This window comes from Sapajus apella, unplaced genomic scaffold, assembly GCF_009761245.1.
Source record: "Sapajus apella isolate SASKATOON/1434 unplaced genomic scaffold, GSC_monkey_1.0 scaffold10, whole genome shotgun sequence".
NCBI classification, from domain to species: domain Eukaryota; kingdom Metazoa; phylum Chordata; class Mammalia; order Primates; family Cebidae; genus Sapajus; species Sapajus apella.
This window is the reverse complement of record NW_022436950.1, coordinates 39,005,419-39,025,489: the sequence shown is the minus strand read 5'-3', so window position 1 is coordinate 39,025,489 and position 20,071 is coordinate 39,005,419. Positions and strand designations below refer to the sequence as shown.

At 38.2% G+C, this 20,071-nt stretch overlaps 1 protein-coding gene across 2 annotated transcripts in view; it reads left to right on the top strand.

The window, feature by feature from the left end:
* Positions 1-771: 771 nt before the first annotated feature.
* SGO2 (shugoshin 2) overlaps positions 772-20,071 on the top strand; it is a 59,711-nt gene continuing 40,411 nt past the window's right edge. The window contains exons 1-5 of one of the 2 annotated variants that reach the window (XM_032278724.1): positions 772-900; positions 8,249-8,383; positions 10,215-10,390; positions 11,282-11,359; positions 18,400-18,485. In XM_032278724.1, the coding sequence (XP_032134615.1) occupies positions 8,251-8,383; positions 10,215-10,390; positions 11,282-11,359; positions 18,400-18,485 (473 nt within the window). In that variant the 5' untranslated portion in view covers positions 772-900; positions 8,249-8,250. Of the gene's footprint in view, positions 901-940; positions 1,387-8,248; positions 8,384-10,214; positions 10,391-11,281; positions 11,360-18,399; positions 18,486-20,071 lie in introns of those variants that run through there. The other variant, XM_032278725.1, reaches the window with a different exon arrangement.

The following is a 20,071-nucleotide window of genomic DNA, read 5'->3' as shown; positions in this document are numbered from 1 at the left end:
AATTTGTCTAGATTCTCTAAAGTAAGAATGTAAAGCTGTAATTCTCAAATGTCTTAGAATGAACAAAAAATCGACAAGAATATGAAGTTGACTGCATTACTGTATAATCAATTATTGGAACCTTGATTTAACAAGCTATTTTCATCTTCAGTCCAATGGCATACAAAGAGGAAATTTTATTTTTTGTAGTTTCTACAAATTCTTTGTAAAAATTATGAAAGTCATTTGCGAAAAATACCTAAGCGAATTGACATGGAATATAAGGTGAATGATACATTTTTAAAATTTAGTTGTGTATAATGGAAAGCGTCATTCTTGTATATTCAGCTAAAACAGACCATTAGTACAAGACCTAAACATTAATGAGATCCGAGGTTTGTAACGAAATGTTATTGCTGCTTTCCCCCTAGAAAGTTAAAAGAAAAATGGGGAGAGCTTTTAAGTGAAAACTAAATAAAGGTGCTGGCATCACAATCGGGAATGCAAGGATGCAGAAGAAATGGTAAAATGTGGGTGGGTAGTATCACAGTAAACAACATAAGCCTTACAACAGACTTGAGGTGCCTGTCAAGCCTTTCAGACATGTGATTGATAAGCGATGTCAGGGGAGCGTTTCCTTTTTCATTAGCGCTTGGGAGACAGCGGACCAACACCAACACGGGGCGGCAGAGTGCTTCAGTCACGCAGACTGGGCCTCCCCCGGCTCGCCTGGCCACGCCCCCTCCTGCCTTTTCCGCCTTTCACTTCCTGGTAACCGCACGCCCTTGCACCGCTCTCGCGGGACCCGATTGGCTGACGGGGCAACCGCCAACGGTTGCTGAGTTTAAACCCGAGTCGCAGCCTTAGCTGCTCGCCAGAGCGCCCGGAGCTGGGTGGCGGTTAACTCACGCTGAAAGAGAGGTAAGTCAGTGACCTGCGGTATTTGACGTGGCCGCTCTCTCTCTGGCGAGATAGGTGCCGTTCTTGAGCCAGTTCGCTCGGCGCTGTCCGCTTCGGTCTCCGGCTCGTCCTCCGCCCTCTGCCCCCCGGGATCCCGGACGGCGGCCAGTCTCCGGCTCCGAGGGGTTCGTTGACGGAGTCTTGTTTTGGGTTTGAGTCACGGCCTCTTGTCTCAGATTTGAGCGCCCAGCAGGGCAAGCTGGGAGAGCCGCCAGTTATGTCAGCTACTTAAGAAATTTCTGTTTTGGGAACTGCTCTACTCCCTGCTTGTTGAGCAGTTTCTAGATCATTGTGAGCCCTCAGTACGTGTCTGCGGAATGAATGTTAGGGACTGCGTGCCAAAGTTCTCGAAGGAGCCATCTCCTTTGGAGAGGCTGGCTGAAGGCGAAGAGGTGATGGAAGACTGGGGAGAACTTGGAACTTGAGTTGCGTCTTCTTGATATGCAGGTAGGATGTCAGCAGAGAATAGGGACAAAGATTTTTCTAGCCGAGGTATCCAATTCAGGAGAATTGGATGTGGAACTGAGTATTTTATATTTAGAGATAGTTGAGATGCTGGCCGGAAAAGTCTCCAGAGTAGTAATAAATAGGTGTTGGTATTGAGTGCTGACTGTATACTAGGTCCCATAATAGACACTGTACATACATTGGCTCATTTAGTCCCTGCAAGGAGATGCCCTTATTTTCTATGATTTTATAAATCTGGAAATTAAGACGAAGTATTGAGATCACATGGCTATGAAACGTTGGAATTGGGCTCCAACACAGTTCTAATCACCATCATAATGTCTCAGTGTCTGTATGGTAAATCACCCTGAACAGTACCCCAGGTGCCTGTTTCTGGCTCCTGAAGTGCCCCTTGGTGAGGTCATTGATGGAGGCGGTGACAGTGCAGTGTTAAGGAAGACTACTAGATTTCTGGCATGAGAATTTAAATAGGTGATTGACAGTGCCATTTATTAAATTAAGGAATTGTGTCAGAACCAGCTTATTGGGGAGAGCAGTCCAGCTGTGGTTTCCTAATTAGTAAAATGAGATTTGATATTCCAGACTGGATTTTTTTGGGAGATGGATAGATTTCTATGTTAGGATCCCTTTCAGGTGTGTAAGATGCAACAATTTGTGAGGAATTTCTGTGTTCTATTGTCTATGAGATGGTGATCTTCTTTGATTTTAAAGCTTCTTTTTGGCAAAACGTTTAGAAGTACCTTTGAGCCTTAATCTTTCGTTTGTTTTTGTTTTTTGAGATGGAGTCACCCAGGCAGGAGTACAGTGGCATGATCTCAGCTCACTGCAACCTCTGCCTCTTGGGTTCAAGCGATTCTTCTGCCTCAGCCTCCTGAGTAGCTGGGACTACAGGTGTGCTCCACCACGCCTGGCTAATTTTTGTGTTTTTAGTAGACACAGGGTTTCACTGTATTAGACAAGCTGGTTTCGAACTCCTGACTTAGGGATCCACCCGCCTCAGTCTCCCAAAGTGCTGGATTACAGGCATGAGCCACTGCACCTGGTGAGCCTTAATCTTGAAAGGTTTCTGGTTCAACTTATTCTCCACTGCAGAAATTTCTTCTAAAACCATCTTTCCGTTATTTGCTTGACTCCACCCAATATCTGGTTAACACTTTCAAAGGAGATCCATTCCAAGAGTGAGCAGTTTTTCTATTGGAAAGTTCTTCCAGTCATTCATAGTCACTTCTTCCATAAATGTTTATCCAGCAGCTGCCACGTGGCTGGCACATTTCTGTACTAAAGTACAGAAGCAAACAAACTTGACAAAAATTGATGCCTTCATTGAACTTACAATTTAGTAGGAAAAAACAGATAATAAGTTAAATAAACTATTTAGATTTATCTTAGACATTGATAAGTTAATGGAGAAAAATAAAACAGAAGGGGAGAATAGGGTAAGTGTACAATTTATACACTGGGAAGTGTACAATTTTGGACTGGGAAGGTTCACTGAGAAAGTGATATTTTAACAAGTGCTCCCAGGAAGTAAGCAAGCCCTGTGGTCATTTGAAGGAAAAGTTGATACAAAGGGAAAAAGGAATAAAAGTTTCTGCTTTACAGCATGTCAAGGTAGGCAGTGTGGCCAGAGATTCTTGAGCAAGAGGAAGATTAATGAAAAGGATTAGAAAGGTTCACTGATGATAAATTAGGGAAGAGGAGAAGTGTCAAATTGTATAGTACTTTCTAGGCCATTTTAAAGACTAAGTGAGATGGAAAGCTACTGGAGAGTTTTTTGGGAATAACATGAATTAAGTTTTAAAAGGATCATTGTGGTTGCTAGGTTGAGAATAGATAGTGGGGGAGAAAATGGAAGCAGGAACACCAGTCACGTAACTATAGCAATAATGTATATGAGAGAGAATGGCAACTTGGAACAAAGTGGTAGCAGTAGAAATAGTGGTAAGTAGTCCAAGGGGATATATTGTGAAAGCTGGGCCAGCATAATTAATGATAGAGTGGATATGGAATATGAAAGAGAAGTTTCTGACCTGAGCAACTGAAAGGGAGTTGTCATTAAGTGAACTAGGGAGAACATGGTGGAGCAGGTTGGGATGGGGAGAGTTTAGGACATGTTAAATTTGAGATGCGAGTTAGAAATCCTAGTTGGAGATGAGTAATAGGCAGTTGGATGAGTAAATCTGGAGTTGAAGGGAAAAGTCTGCTTTGGGAACACAAATTTGAGAGTTATTGGTATTTAGATTTAAAAGCCAGGATACTGGCTGAGAGCCCAGGGAAGTATATGTAGATATAAAAGAGATGAGATCCAAGAACTGAGACCTAGGGCACTCCAGTGGTAAGAGTTTAGAGAGATGAAGAATAACCAGCAAGAGAGACTGAGAAGTGGTCAGCGAGGCAGGAGAAAACCCTGCCTCAGCACAAACAGAAGAATGTGCTATTGTGCAAGCCAAATGAAGAGCATACTTCAAAAGGAAGGAATGATTTGACATTGACTGCTTTTTACAGATCAAGTAAAAAGAGACGGGGCCTAACCACTGTATTTGGTTTAACAACTTAGTAATACAGTGCCCTTAATGAACAATTTCCATATGGTAGTGTTGAGAGCAGAAATTTCATTGTAGTGGATCTAGAGAGACTGGGAGGAGATGAATTGGAGACAGCAAGTATGGACAACTCTCTAAAGGAGTTTTGCTATAAAGAGAAGCAGGGAAATCGGGTCATAGCATTCAAGCATCAAGGGACCACTTGTATTTTCTTAAATGTGTCATTTTCATACATTTACACATGCCAGTCTTTCTTCCTGGAATAGCCTTCCTAATCTTGATGCCTGATAAGTTCTTGGTTTATAAGACTTATTTATTCATGCAAAAAATATTTACTGTGTTGACATCATTTTTCATACACTATTCTATGAGCTAGGGAATATAGTGACTAAAATATAAAAATCCATGATCTTCTGGAGTTTAAATTCTGGTTAGGAAAGACAGACAATAAATAAATCTATAATATGTTAGATAGTGATAGATGTTAGGGGAAGGAGCTACAGTTTTGTTTTGTCTCTCACTCAGGCTGGAGTGCCATGGTATGATCTCAGTACACTGAAACCTCAGCCTCCCAGGTTCAAGTAATTATCTTGCCTCAGCCTGTTGAGTACCTGGGATTGCAGGCACCCGCTGTCATGCCTGGGTAATTTTTTTGTAATTTTAGTAGAGACAGGGTTTCACCATGTTGGCCAGGCTGGTCTTGAACTCCTGACCTCAGGTGATGCACCCACTCAGCCTCCCAAAGTGCTGGGATTACTGGCGTGAGCCACCACACCCGGCCTGGAGCTACGGTTTTAAGTGACCTCACTGAGAAGGTGACATTTGAGCAGACTTGATAGAGGAGAGTGAATGGGCCATTTGTATATCAGGAGGAAGAAGTTTCTAAACAGCATTTATTATAAATGTAGAATAACCAGTACTAAGGACCTGAGACTGAAGAATGCCTGGCATATGCTCCAAAAAGCTAGATCTTGGGAGCCAGTGTTGCCTAAGGAGAATGTGATAGCAGTAGAGAAGGAAGAGTTCAAATTGGAGAAGAGCAGAGATAGTGGAGAGACTGTACTAGGATTTTGGAGAGATGTGGGAACTATTGGAGGGTTTTAGATTGTATAGATTAATTCACTATAGGGGAGCAACAGTGGAAATAGGGAGTCAAAGCCTGTTATAGAAACTCAGGTGAGACATGATAGTGCCTCTGACTAGGTTGGCACCAATGGACACACTGAGATGTGGTCAGATTTTAAATATATTGTGAGGATAAATTGAGATGTAAGAGAGATTTTTGACCTGAGCAACTGGAAGGATGAAGTTACTGAAATAGAGAAGGCTCTGAGTGAAGCAGGTTTGGGCAGGTTAAATTTGATGCATCTACTTTAGTTATTCAAGTGGAATTGTAGAGTAGACAGTTGGATATATGAATCCAGAGTTCAGGAAAGAGATCCAAACTGAGGACTTAAATTTTGGAGTTCTTGGCATCTGGCTGGTATTTTAAGTGATGAGACTATGTGAAATTACCAAAGGAGGGAGCATAGGTAAAGAGAGGAAGTCCAAGGAAAGACTCTGTTAGAAGTTGGAAGAACCTGTAAAAGTGACAGAGGAGGAACAGGTAGGTAGGTAGGTAGGAAAAAAACTTAGGAGTCTGGTGTTCTGGAACCCAAGGAAATATAATTTTTGAGGAAGGAGAAATTAACCATATTAAAATACTGCTGATAGATCAAGTTAGATGAAGACTGAGAATTGACTATTAGATTTAGCAGCACAGAAGTCATCAGAGACCTTGACAAGCAGTTTTGGTGGAGTAGTCCAAGTGAAAGCCTGATGGAAGTAGTTAATGAGAAAATTGGAAATTGAGTATAGACAATTTTTTCAAGGAGATTTGCTGTAAAGATCTGCAGAGAATTGGAGTGGTAGTCTGAGTGTGAAGTGGGAACAAAAGAGGGTTCTTTAAGGTGAGGGAAATAGCAGTGTGTTTGTATATTGATGAGAATGATCCAGTGGAAAAGGAAAAATTGATGACATAGAGGGAAGAATTGTTGGAGTGATGTCTTTAAGGAGGCAGGACGGGATGGGATCCAGTGCATGGATTGGTATCTAGGAACACAGTTGGTCCGTAACAAAAGGAGATAAAACAAATGTACAGAAACAGATATGGTAGGTAGGTAATTATAATGGAAGTTTTGAGAAAGTTCTCCGTGGATTGCTTCAGTGTTCTCAGTGTTCTCAGAATAACAGTAAGCGAGAATATGAAACAATTCATAAAGAGGAGTGACCCAGGGATTGATAACAGCAGTGAAAGGGAAAGGGTAATAGAGTCTAGTGACAGTATATTCAAGGATGAGAACTTTTAGGGAGGAGGGAAGATGAACGGTCTGCACACATGAATGTGGTGTAGCTTCTAGAAGGCGTGTGGGAGGAAAAAAAGCCCCTGCCTGACAGGACTGCAGGAGAATCTGTGTCCTTAGGGGAGAGGGTAGTTAAAAAAGATGAAGGGAACATTCAGAGAAGAGATTGAAGCTGTAGAGGTTTGGTTGATGATGGAGTGTGAGTTCCAGAGGACCTCATGATTTTGGCAAGGGTGAGATAGGCAGGCTGTATTAGTTTCTTCTGGCTGCTGTAACAAATTATCATAAATGAGGTGCTTAAAACAACAGAAAGGTATATCCCCACAGTTCTGGAGGCCAGAAGTCTAAATTCATTTGTCACTGGGCTGAAATCAAGGTGTCTGCCTAGCTGCACTCTCTGTGGAGGCTCTTCAGGAAAACCTGTTCCTTGCCTTTTTCAGTTCATGATGGCTGCTGCAGTCCTTGACATGTGGCTGCATCTCTTTCTGTACTTCCTTTAAACTCTGTGTATATCGCTAAGGTTACACTTCTTACATTGTTTGAAAGCACCGTCTGTACCCACATTGTACCATGCATTCCATGAGGGCAGAGACCATATCCTGTCATCTGTACCCTGCATCTTTGCTGTGTCTTGTAAGGACTCTTGTCCTGGATAATCCAGGATACTCTCTCCATTATAAGGTCCTCAATTTATTCAAATCTGCAAAGGCCCTTTTCCCACATGAGGTTTAGAATTAAAGAGACCTAATAATTTTGGGGGTCCATTTCCCAGCTTACCACAGGACCAGATGAGGGATGTGTAGAGCTAAGGGGATCCCAGTGAGGAGGATGAAGGTGACCTGGGAGTTGAGGGATTCTTGCTGTGATTGACATAGGAAGATGAGTCCTGTGAACTCAGGGCAGGTAGTGGTGGAGAGGCTGAGTATCGGGGGTTAGGCAGGTGCAGGTGACAGGGTGTTTTGTTTTGATCTCTGCACATAGAGGCAAGGAGGGTTGGGGAAGAAATCAAGGCATGGGGAGATTGGTCTTCTCCAAGCACGTGGCTCAACATCAACTGCTGCTTCTCAGTGAAGCTATTTCTGAGCCTTTTCCTCTGCCCAGGCAGAGTTAATCACTTCTCCTCTGCTTTGTGTATTGTAGCCATTACTCTTGTAATACTACAATGTAATGATATCTTTATCTTCCTGTTGCTGTAATAGGCCATAAACCTAACAAACAAATTTAAGATTTCCTGGCTGTTCCTTCAGCCCCCTTCACCTCCTTGGATTATGTATATCTCTTCTGTACTTCCTTTAAACACTGTGTATATCTCTAAGGTTATACTTATTACATTGTATGAAAGCACTGTCTGTACCCACATTGTACCATGCATTCCATGAGGGCAGAGACCATATCCTGTCATCTGTACCCTGCACCTGGTACATAGATGATTAATGTAGGTTTGAATGAAAAAAACAGTCATTTACCTTTTTGGATTATACCTTAAGCCACTTTTGATTACATTTATACTCAGATTTTTTTTTTTTTTTTTTTTTTTGAGACGGAGTTTCACTCTTGTTACCCAGGCTGGAGTGCAATGGCGCAATCTCGGCTCACCGCAACCTCCGCCTCCTGGGTTCAGGCAATTCTCCTGCTGCCTCAGCCTCCTGAGTAGCTGGGATTACAGGCACGCGCCACCATGCCCAGCTAATTTTTTGTATTTTTGGTAGAGACGGGGTTTCACCATGTTGACCAGGATGGTCTCGATCTCTTGACCTCGTGATCCACCCGCCTCGGCCTCCCAAAGTGCTGGGATTACAGGCTTGAGCCACCACGCCCGGCTATACTCAGATTTTATACAAAGTTTAGCAAATAACACAGAAAGCATATTAGGTCATGATTATTACTTTAAGAAATGTATCTATCAGTTTTTCTTTTATTAATAAATACTATGATTATTTTTTTCTTTCCCTTTAGTGATGGAGTGCCCAGTGATGGAAACTGGCTCACTTTTTACCTCAGGAATTAAGAGACATGTGAAAGACAAAAGAATTTCAAAGACTGCTAAGTTGAATGTTTCTCTTGCTTCAAAAATAAAAACAAAAATACTAAGTAAGTGCTGTTAGTTTTAAAATACACTCACATTTTTACTTTTCCCCAGAATTGTTATATGTTTGCTACCTTATTTTATCAACTACAGAAAATTACTAAAATGACTATTTAGTTGATAACTTTTTAAATTTGAGCCTTTCTTTCTCCTTCAAGTCCTGTTAGTTGGATGGTTTTGATTATTACCCTAAATGGTGACAGCTGAATTTTCAGCATTGAGGCTGGGGTGGCCCAAGATAGCTACTTTCTACAGTTCAGAAAAACATACCAATGTGAATTTTCTGGAAAAGATGTAAAAAGAGTAGCAGATTGTTCTGGCATGCTGCAGCAACTGAATGATGGGTAGCCCAGAAGAAGTTGGCTCATACTGGGTGATGTAGACCTTGACTTTATATGGGCAATCTTATGAAGACACTGAGCACTTTGGAAATGGAATTTTGTGAATTCTGGATTTAAGGCATCAGAAGGGGAGAAAAAAGGAGGTGGGAAAACTCCCCAAGATAAACTTTCATTACTTCTGAAAATTATCTCAATGTTCATACCCATCTTACCAGGAGTAAGGGAGGTATCCATTTAGTCACATTACCTGCTGATATAGATATGGCTCCTGCGAAGGACAATCACGTGTGCCTTCTAAAATAACCCAGCCTCTTGGGTGCCTGTAAATTATGATGCAGCTCCCACCCAGGTCTCTAGGACCACCCCTTACGCTGCTCTTGTCTGCTCCTTTTGGCAAGATTATTCCATACCCCGTGTTATGAGGGAATATGCTGACTTTGAGGAGTACAACAGGAAAATGTTATTACTCTTTATCTTCTGGAAATCCTAAACCAGTTCTAGTCAGTTTCCGTTTGCTATGCCAAGGATGGCTATCTGAAACTACTCCCTCTGTGCCAGAAATAAAGTACTATTTTGGATCCTGTTTTGCAGAATCCCAGATTTTCCCTAAGTACTTACAAAATATTGTTAAATTTTTTAAAACTTATTTCATATGCACTATACTTTTATTCTGTGGCATATGTTATTGAATTATGACATATAAGTTAAAATTATGAAAATATAATGATATTTTAAGTGTACTAAGGGAACATGCTATATACAAGGTAAGCTTTACCAAGGAATTCACAATAAAATTTCTTTGCTTCCAACAGAAAAGCATTTCAGGAGTGATTTAAATCATATTTACACAGTGCTTTTAAAGAGAAGTCAAGTTCAGTTTGCAGTAGATGCCTAGAAATAAGAAGTAGGATCTTTTGATGTCAATAAAAGGTCTGACAGGGTTTAAATTATCTGTCTAACATTACGGTAAGTATGCCTCTATCACTCAGGTTAAAAATGGACTTTGGGAGCATTAACTAATTTGTTCAGTTCTGGAGCTGTAGAAACTGGCTTCAGAATTTCACAGATTGGCTATCCTCATTCCTGTGGGACATCTCCAGTTAGAGCTGCAGAATCAGTTTCTGTATTCTATCTGCTAGTCAAAGGTAGTAAAGCAGGTAGAGCAGCAAGTATCGAGATTTCCTTTTTGTGGCTGATCTAATCATATAGAATGCTGTGTCTGTGCTGCAGTCCTCTTATTCCTAACTTTTATACATATGCTGCATTCCTCACAACTCCTGAATTCTTCATCTTCTGCCTAGCCTTCATTTCTTCAGCTTGAAACTCTGGGTTTATTTTTCTCAAAACTGCATCTGTATTGTTATTCACTTTTCCAACCCTCAGTTAAAACTTATAAAGTAAAATGCATTTTGTCTAATGTAGTTTTACTAAAGAATATAAAAATTTATTAAAGTATAAGTTCAATATTAACTCATTTTAAAAATCTTTTTTACAGACAATTCTTCTATTTTCAAAATTTCTTTAAAGCACAACAACAGGGCATTAGCTCAGGCTCTTAGTAGAGAAAAAGAGAATTCTCGAAGAATTACAACTGAAAAGATGCTATTGCAAAAAGAAGTAGAGAAACTGAATTTTGAGAACACATTTCTTCGCCTAAAGCTAAATAACTTGGTATGGAAGCTATGTTGTTTTTGAATTCCAAATTGTAACTTAAATCTTTTAGCCGCATTATTGTGGAAGCTCTTAAAATATTTTTCAAATCTCTAATTGTGAAAAATTATTGAAAGTCAGTATGCCATGTAAATCTATGTTAAAGGACAAACTGTTAATGGTTAATAAAATATGTGTTTTAAATCTACATTCTAAATGTGCACTTGTGTGCTGTGTGAACCAGTATAATACCCTGATCAATATTTGATTGCTTATAAGCGAAGCACGATACTTTAAGATGGTCATAGTTCTTCCAGTGAATTGAAGGGAGTTCCAGAATGTTGTTATTCTTTTTTAATCTCAGCATTTACCTGGCTACAAGCCAAGCAGAATGAAGATTATAGCTGTTGCTTTTTTTCCCCCCCAAATTTCAACTCTGTTCACAGACAGGGCAGTGAGAGCCAGTGATTAGCTAGGCTGCAACTATAGATCTAAATCTAAAATAAGTAGAACTTACTTAAAATGGAAAAAGGACCTACTCTACTCGTGGGTTAAATTCCTGTGGCTGACAATTTGTTCTGTTGCCATGTGATATATTACTGTGAAAAGATAGAAAAATGTTTATAGGAAAAGTTTTAATTGTCAGTTTCAAATCATTCAACATATGTGTGTGTATGTGTGTACATGTATGTATGTATGATATGTATGACTATTTGGACTATATAATACTGTTTGGTACTGGTACTATATAATACAGTACCGTTTTAGCTGAATGTGATCTCAATTTTTTGCTCAATGTGATATCAATTATTTTTTAAGTTTTCTCATATGGATGGCATTCATAAATGCTTGATATTATAATAAACTCTAAGTCTTAACTAATTAAGAGGGGTCTTTATTTTACATGTACAGAATAAGAAGCTTATAGACATAGAAGCTCTCATGAACAATAACTTGATAACTGCAATTGAAATGAGCAGTCTTTCTGAGGTAAGTATAATTTCTATGTAAATAGCATCATTCTTTAGATTACTCAGGATCACTGAGATTTGGTTAAGTAACATCAAGTTTAGAGATTCATATTTCAAATTTTGTGCAAAGGACTGATGATAATATCACTTTTAACTAGCTAACAGCATATTATCATTTTGTATAATTGGTTATTGAAATTGTCATATGAAAATTTAGTTTTTATTAAAAGTAACAGGATTAGACAGGTCAGCAGAACATACTGGCCCCTAAATAGACCCAGAACCATAAAGATATTAGTAGAAAGGTAGCATTTTAAATTAGGAAAGACTTTGGGGTTTTATTTTTTTAAAAGATGGACACAATTGAAAAACTATTTGGGGAAAAAATAGACGCTGATCCTATTTTATACCATTTTCTAAAACAAATTTTAGATTTCGCAAATGCTTTTCATGTGGTCCTCTTTGGAGAACTAAGAGGGTTGAAGTCAACATCTAAACTAAAAAAAGTAAAAACTGGGCAGCAGGTAGATGGAAAAGCTGGAGGTGAAGGCACAGTATACAACCGTGGTATCTACTTTCTTGAACTTACTATTTAACTTACTATTTAACAATTTATCAAGTTGTTTTTTTTTTTTTTTTGAGACAGAGTCTTACTCTGTTGCCCAGTCTGGAGTATAGTGGCATGATCACTGCTTACTGCAACCTCCACCTCCTGGGTTCAAGCAATTCTCCTACCTCAGCCTCCCGAGTAGCTGGGATTACAGGCGTGCACCACCACACCCAGCTAATTTTTATATTTTTAGTAGAGACAGGGTTTCACCATGTTGGCCTGGCTGGTCTTGAACTCCTGACCTTGGGTGATCTGCCCTCCTCGGCCTCCTGAAGTGCTGGGATTATAGGTGTGAGCCACCATGCCCAGCCGCATACCAAATTTTAAATTCTCTTTTTTTCTAGATGTTATTAAGTGGGAGCAGGTGATGGGTCATATAGACATACTGTTCTAACATCAGAATGAGATCAGAAAAGTATAGAATAAAGTTTCACACATGGTTTTGTCCGCCTCCAGCTATTTTCCTCTCCATTCTCTCTTCTCCTTGTACCTCATTCAGGTGATTGCTTTAATCTCTTTCTTTATATAAAAACAAACAAATAAATCTTTTCTTTCTTTTCTTCTTTACACAAAAGATAGTGTGCTATACCAGATATTCTATGCCTTACTTTTTATGTGACATACCTTGGGGATCTCTCCATATGATTACGTGGAGTGATTCCTCATTCTTTTTTGGTGCTGCTTCAGATAGATCTAGAGTGGACTTGTAATCTACTTCAATAGGCTCCTGTTGATGGACACTTGGGTTGTCCATTGCTGTTGGCTTGTGTTAGTGTAGAGTGCCTTTCCCTCTTGCATCATTAATTTTTTCCCTCCCTTCTGGATTATTCCCATCAGGGATGTAATAATGTTATCATCTCTCATTTAAAAAAAAATCAAAACCAAATAAACCTCTTACTCCACTTTCCAGCTACTATCTCAGCTCTCTTCTTGCCTTTACAGCAAAACTTTTTGAGAGATTTGTTCATTATCTCTAGTTTCTCTTGATCCCATACCAATTTGGTTTTCACTACCAATACACTAAATCCTGAAAGTCACCATTGATGTCCATGTTGTGAAAACCCATGGATAATTCTTGGTTCTTATATTGACTTTCACATGACTTTTAGAATACCACACTCTCTCTCCTAAGTCTCTTCCTACATTTCTGGCTATTCTTTTTCAGTCTCTTTGCTGGTTTCTCTTTATTTTCCTAAGTTTTGGGAATGCCTTACAACTCAATTCTTGGACTTCTCTATCTATATTCACTACCCCTAAATAATTTTGTTCTATCTTATGGTCTTAATTACTACTGTATACTGATGACTTTCAAATTTATAACTCCAGCCTGACCATCTCTTCTGACCTCCAGACAATTTATATCTAATTACCTACTTGGCATCTGTTTGGATGTCTAAAAGGCATCTCAAATTTCACATTTCTAACTAGTGAAATGTTCCTTTTTTGATTTGCATCTAAGATAATCACAACTCTCTTCCTATCTTTTTCTTACACCCCATATCTGATCCTTTGGCAGATCTTTTTAGTTCTGCCTTCAAAATCAGTCTGCAATTCTCACAACCCTCTTTTAACTACCCATGTCCAAGGTACCATTATCTCTTATTACGTATTGTATTAATAATAGCATCCCAACTTGGCCGCCTTCTGCTCTGCTTCTCTGTGTATTCTCTTATAACAGCCAGAGTGATCCTGTTAAAACGTTAGTCTCTGCTTAATACTCTCCTTTGGTGTCTTATCTATTGCCTGATTTGATCTGAAAACTGAAACTCTTGTTATTTCTTCTACCTCATTTGCTACTCTCCTCTTTCTTCCACTCTTTAACCTTTTCAGTGCAGTTCTTTCCCCACTCCCTCAAACAGAGGTGAGCTGCTACCACAGTACCTTTGTACATGTTCTGTCTGCATGTGACAAGTGCCCATCCTTCAAATGTTGACTCCAAAGTGACTACAGTGAAGCCTTCCTTAGCAACTCTGCATATATTTAAACACTTCCCATGCCTGCACCTACATTTCATATTCTGCTTTTCTTCTTTAATCTTTCTCCTTAACACTTAACGCTGTATGACAATTTTGTTTATTATTCATCCCATCAGAATGCAAGTTTCTTGAGTGCAGGGATGTCTTTACCAGAACAATATCTAGAACATAGTAGGATGCAATAAATATTTATACAACGTCAGGTAGTATTTCCCCAGTAAGAATGATGCTTGTTTTACATATAAATAAGTAAGGTATATATTTTTCCTGCAGTCCCTCTTTGATTGAGCTTTTTAAATAAAAATAATGCTAAATAATGCAAGTATCTATTTAGGATGATGATGTGGTCTTTTTAGGTGTCTTAGTATGATTATTTATTTTAGTAACTTCCCTAATTTTATATTTCTGTAATAAAGTTCAGAAGTGATTTATTTTTATTTTAATGTGCTGCTGAATTCCTTTTTGCCAATTTTGTTTAGGACTTTTCTGTTGTTATAAGTGAGGGCTCTGAAGATTTTTTTCTATATGTAGAAAAAAATAAGGCCATACAGTCTATAGGCATTGATAAAAATGTTATATATGCTAAGCTCATAAAAATAATTTGGATGTTTTACTTTTTCTATGTCCTGGAAAAGTGACACAGTATTAGAATTGTTTTTCTTTAAAGGTTTGGTAGAGTCATTCTGTGAAACCATCTGGACCTGGGACTTTTTTGATGAGAGTGATAGTAGCTTTTTGCTGACTTTATTTATTTATTCTATGGATAATGGTCCCCTTGGAAAATGTCATTCTCTGTTTTGTTTTTAGTTTTATTAAATTATCTTTCCTTAGAAAGTTATCTGTTTCATTTAAGTTTTTAATTTATGCTCACAGAGTTGACCAAAGTAGTCTCTCATTATTCTTTTAATTTTGTCTGTGTTGTATTTCTTCAGTCGATTAATTTTGTGTATTTGGGCTTTTATTTGTCTTCTTTTTCCTGCACTATCTTAGATTGTTGTGGTTTTTCTATTTTATTTTATTCTTTTAAAAGAACCATCTTAAAAAAGAACCATCTTTCTAATTTAATTTTAATTTATGTTTGATGTTTCATATATTTTTTGCTTTTATCTTTAATAAGCTCTTTTGCCTTTTTGTGATTCATTGTTACTTTTCTAACTTTGAGCCAATGCTTTTTTTGATTTGTTAACTGTAGGTAAGATGCCATTTCTCTCTCAATACTTAAATTCTCTTTAGTTTTGAGAATTTTGACTTTGATGTGTTTTGCCATGAATTTCCTTGGGTTTCTTTTTGGGGTTCACTCAGACTCTTGAATTTGTAGGTTCATGTCTTTATCAAGTTTGGAAAAATTTTCTGCCATTATGTCTCCAAATACTTTTCCAGTCCTGCCCTCTTTCTGGTTCTCCATTTCTCCTAGGACTCTGAGGACAAGAGTGTTTTATCTTTTTTGCTGTTCCACAAATCTCTGGCCCTCTGTTATTTTATTATTATTATTGTTATTATTTATTTTTTTGAGACAGAGTTTTGCTCTTGTTGCCCAGGCTACAGTGCAATGGCATGATCTTGGCTCACTGCAACCTCCGCCTCCTGGGTTTAAGCGATTCTCCTGCCTCAGCCTCCCAAGTAGCTGGGATTACAGGCATGAGCCATGATGCCCAGCTAATTTTGTATTTTTAGTAGAGACGGGGTTTCTCCATGTTGGTTGGGCTGGTTCCGAACTCTTGACTGCAGGCAGTTTGCCTACCTCAGCCTCCCAAAGTACTAGGATTACAGGCATGAGCCACTGCACCCAGCTCCTCTGTTATTTTTTTCAGTCTCTTTTCTCTCGTTCAGTTTGGATAATTTTTATTGTTCTATCTCCAAGTTCACAGATTTTTTTCTCCCTTTTGTTTTCTCTGTTTTGCTGTTGAGCCCATTTAATTTATTTTATTTGGTTATATTTTCATTTCTGAGCTTTATTTGGCTCTTCACATTTATTTGTTTGCTGAGATGTTCCAATTTTTTCATTTGTTTTAAGCATGTTAGTAATTGCTTGTTGAAGCATTTTTATGATACTTGTTTTAAAATCTTTGTCATATGATTCCAACATTTGTGTCATCTCAGTGTTGGTATCTATTGTCCTTTCTCATTCTAATATAGATTACCTGATTTTTAGTATGATGAGTGACTGATTTTCGATTATATTTTGGACATATTATGTGCATTATAAGACATTGGATTTTATTTGCATCTTCTATTTAAGCAAACCTCCTTTGACACTACACCGGTGGTAAGGGGAGGTGCTGCCAACTGCCAAGTCGGGACTGAAGTTTAGACTTCCCATTCAGTCTCTGTTGACAACATTGTGATGGGGATGTATGCCTGTAACTGATGAGTGGGGCTGGGAGTTCAGGCTGACACCACTATGGCTGGAACAGGGAAGGGCATCTGATTACTTTCATAGCCTCTGCTGACATGAGGATGAGGAGGATAATGAAGGGGGAAGGTTGTTACTTCTGAAGAGTGATGAAAATCCTAGTTCTTTATTAAACCACTTCTGTCCCCACCATAGAGGAGAGGGAGGGGAACTCCTTCCTATCACTGAATGGGGATGTATAGCATATATACATTTTATTTTCTGTATATTATGATTTTTTTACATCTTTTAAAACATTATTGACTGGAGACACTGCTCTTCTCAGGGCTAGCCAATTCTTAGAGATAGCAAGGGGCCAGCCAGGAACATGTCTTTTGTTTTAGTCCGTTTTCTGCCGCTATAAAGAGAATAGCACAGACAGGGTAATTGATCGTTTTCTTTTTTCATTTGAGATTTCATTCTCTAAAAAGACTGTGTAATTTATAGAGATCAGAGATTGATTTGGTTCACAGTTCCGGACACTGGGAAGTCTAAGAGCATGATGCTGACATCTGGCATGGGTCATCCCATGGCAGAAGGTGGAAGGTCAAGAAAGCATGCAAGACAGAAAATGAGGCCAGACTCCTACAACTAACCCACTCCTACAGTAACAGCATTAATCCATTCATGAGGGCAGAGCCCTTATGACCTAATTACCTCTAAAGGCCCTGCCTCTTAATACCACCACAATGGTAATTCAGTTTCAACATGAGTTTTGGAGGAGACACTCAAACCATAGCACTTTTGATATGCAAGCTAACTAATCCAGAGCCATACCTCCCCTGTCTGGCCCTTATATCTCAGGAGGCAATCATCCTCTGCTTTGATTGTCTCTGGGTCAGGTACTAAGCATCCAGGGACCCACCTCTCCTATGTCTTAAAGCTTGCCAAAATTATTCAAACTAGCCAATTCTAGACTATTCACCCTGTCCTGCCTTGCCTTTCCTATGGAAACTCCAATAGGCCCTGGCCTAAACCCTCCCCTCGTTCCCATCTTCTGCCTCCTGACCGCACCCTAGTGTCTTTTCTCTGTGGCTCTGCATGGCCTGCTGTACCTCTTGTCTCTAGGACCTGTGAGTATAATAAACTTTATTTTTTCCTGAGAGTCTCTGCCTTCTTTTAATGACTGCACTCAACTGACCATATCATAAAAAGAATATGAAACAGGATGGAGATCCAAATATGTCCTCCAGTGACATTGCTGGGTGGAGATGTACTCTTAACATTGGGCTGTCCCATGCCTTTTCTGATGGTACGCCTGATTTGGAAGAGAGTTCGCTTGTTATAGCCTGGTGAGTGTGGAAGTTTAGGTTCCCCATTTGACCTTTGTGCTTTGGTCAAAAATTAATTGACTAAATATATGTGAATCCATTTCTGGACTCTCTGTTCTATGTCATTGATTTATTTTTCTGTCATTATGCTATTACTACACTGTCTTAAGCACTGTAACCCTCTAACTTTTTTCTTTTTCAAAAAAAAATTTTTTTTTTTTTTAGCTATTCTAGGTTTTTTGCATTTTCATTTAAAATCAGCTTGATAATTTGGCACCGTACCCTTGTTTCTATTAGGCTTAGCTCTGTAATAAACATGGTCGTGTGTTGCCTAATTTTCTGGTCCTTATTAAATAATTAAAACATGTTTGTATCTGAAAATTGAGGAATATGGATAAGCAAAAATATAAAACATATATTAAAATCACCAAATTTTTAATTTTTAAAACCCATTTAAAAGATGTATTATAAAATTCAATAAAATATTATATAATACATATGTAGACATGAACATATTGCATATATCTAAAGATATTGTATATGTGTAGGTATACTCATATGTGTTTATTCCTACACAGAGAAGAACGTTGCGGTTATATACTAAAATATTGGCACTGATTGTTTTTAGTTGGCATGATTAAGGATGAACTGTGTTTTAACCTTATCACATTATTCTCATTAAACTATTAAAGGCAGATGGAAGAATTGTTCTTCTACTATTGATGTCATTGTATAATTTGGTACTGTTATAACTAACATGATTTAATAAGGTTAAAAACTTTCAATATTCTTTATTCTTTTCAAAAATAGTTCCATCAGAGTTCCTTTCTACTGTCGGCTAACAAGAAGAAACGAATTAGTAAACAATGCAAGTTGATGCGTCTTCCATTTGCAAGGTAAGTATGTCCTTGAGTTACACTAGTAATACTAGCAATACTAGTTCTAGTAATACTAGTTCAGAGTATGTAGATTTTATATAACTCAATCTGTTTGTGGGTATTGCACAATGTTCAGGATAATCAACCTATAGTTATCTACTAAGGTAGAAATGAGGTGGTTTGTAGTGTCATGCTATAGGTTATGTCTCTAGGACTTCAAGGAAACTTACCTTAATCCCTAAACCAGGTTTATTTGTAATGTCCTGCCACTTTTCAGTTCTCTTTTTTCTTTTCATTAGTTGACTTCTGGCCTTATATTGATTTTTGCTGGATAAATCTGATGACTGTTTCTACCTTTATTATCTTGTGTACTGTCCTAAGCTTTAAAATTAACTTTCATCTTTGTTCTTCTCCTCCTGTCCACAATTCTTATTTTTGATTAATTTGATTGTAAGTCATAAAAAGCATCCTGTTTCAAATCTATCATTTTAAAAGTCAGTTAGTGAAGCCCAGAGAGGTGAAATGATTGAATGAATTGATAGCATTGACCAAAATCCTCTTGTTTCTTTTAGGCAATTTCTTTCTATTATATATAACTTATAGATTTAATGATTTTATTTAAGTGCACAAGTAAAGGCACATATATTAAAATGCTATCTGTGCTACAGTAAAAATCTTTCTATTCATTCTAGTTTGTTCCATTGATTTGCCTATTATGTGTGTTATTACCATTTTGTAACAGTACATTTTAACTGTTGTAATTTTAAAATAGTAAATTTTGTTGTTTATTAGATCCTTAGTAGTTTTTCAAAAGTACATTGTCATTATGCACACATTGTTTCATATAGATTTGCAAATCAAGTGTTAACTTGTTTTCCAAGAAATTGTATTGTGTATTTTTAAGTGAACTTTTGTTTGAAGTGTATTATACATATTAGAACACGGTGGATTTTCAGCAAGTGAACACTGTTGTATAATGAATACCCAGAACGAGAAGCAGAATATTACCAACATCTCAGATACTTCCTTGTGTCCCTTTCTAGTCACTACCCAACACCTACCCAACGATAAATATTATACTGACTTCTAATTATAGATTGATTAATTTTACATGGTTTTGAACTTCATATAATGAAATCATACAGTATGTATGCTTGTCTCTGGCTTCTTTTGACCAGCATTATGTTTGTGAGATTCATCCATATTGCTGTATGTAGCAGTAAATTATTTGTTCTCATTGCTGTGCAGATTATACTACAATGTATTCATTCTTCTTATGGTGAACATTTTGTTGGTTTTCCAGTTTGTTTGTTTTTTTGAGGTAGAGTCTTGCTCTGTCACCCAAGCTGGGGTCCAGTGGCACGATCTTAGCTCACTGCAACCTCCACCTCCTGGGTTCAAGTGATCCTCCTGCCTCAGCAGTAGTTGGGCTTACAGGCACCCACCACCCTGCTTGGCTAATTTTTGTATTTTTAATAGGGACAGGATTTTACCATGTTGGCCAGGCTGGTCTCAAACTCCTGACCTCAAGTGATCCTCCCTCCTCAGCCTCTGAAAGTGCTGGGATTACAGGCATGAGCCACTGCCCCTGACCTGGTTTTCTA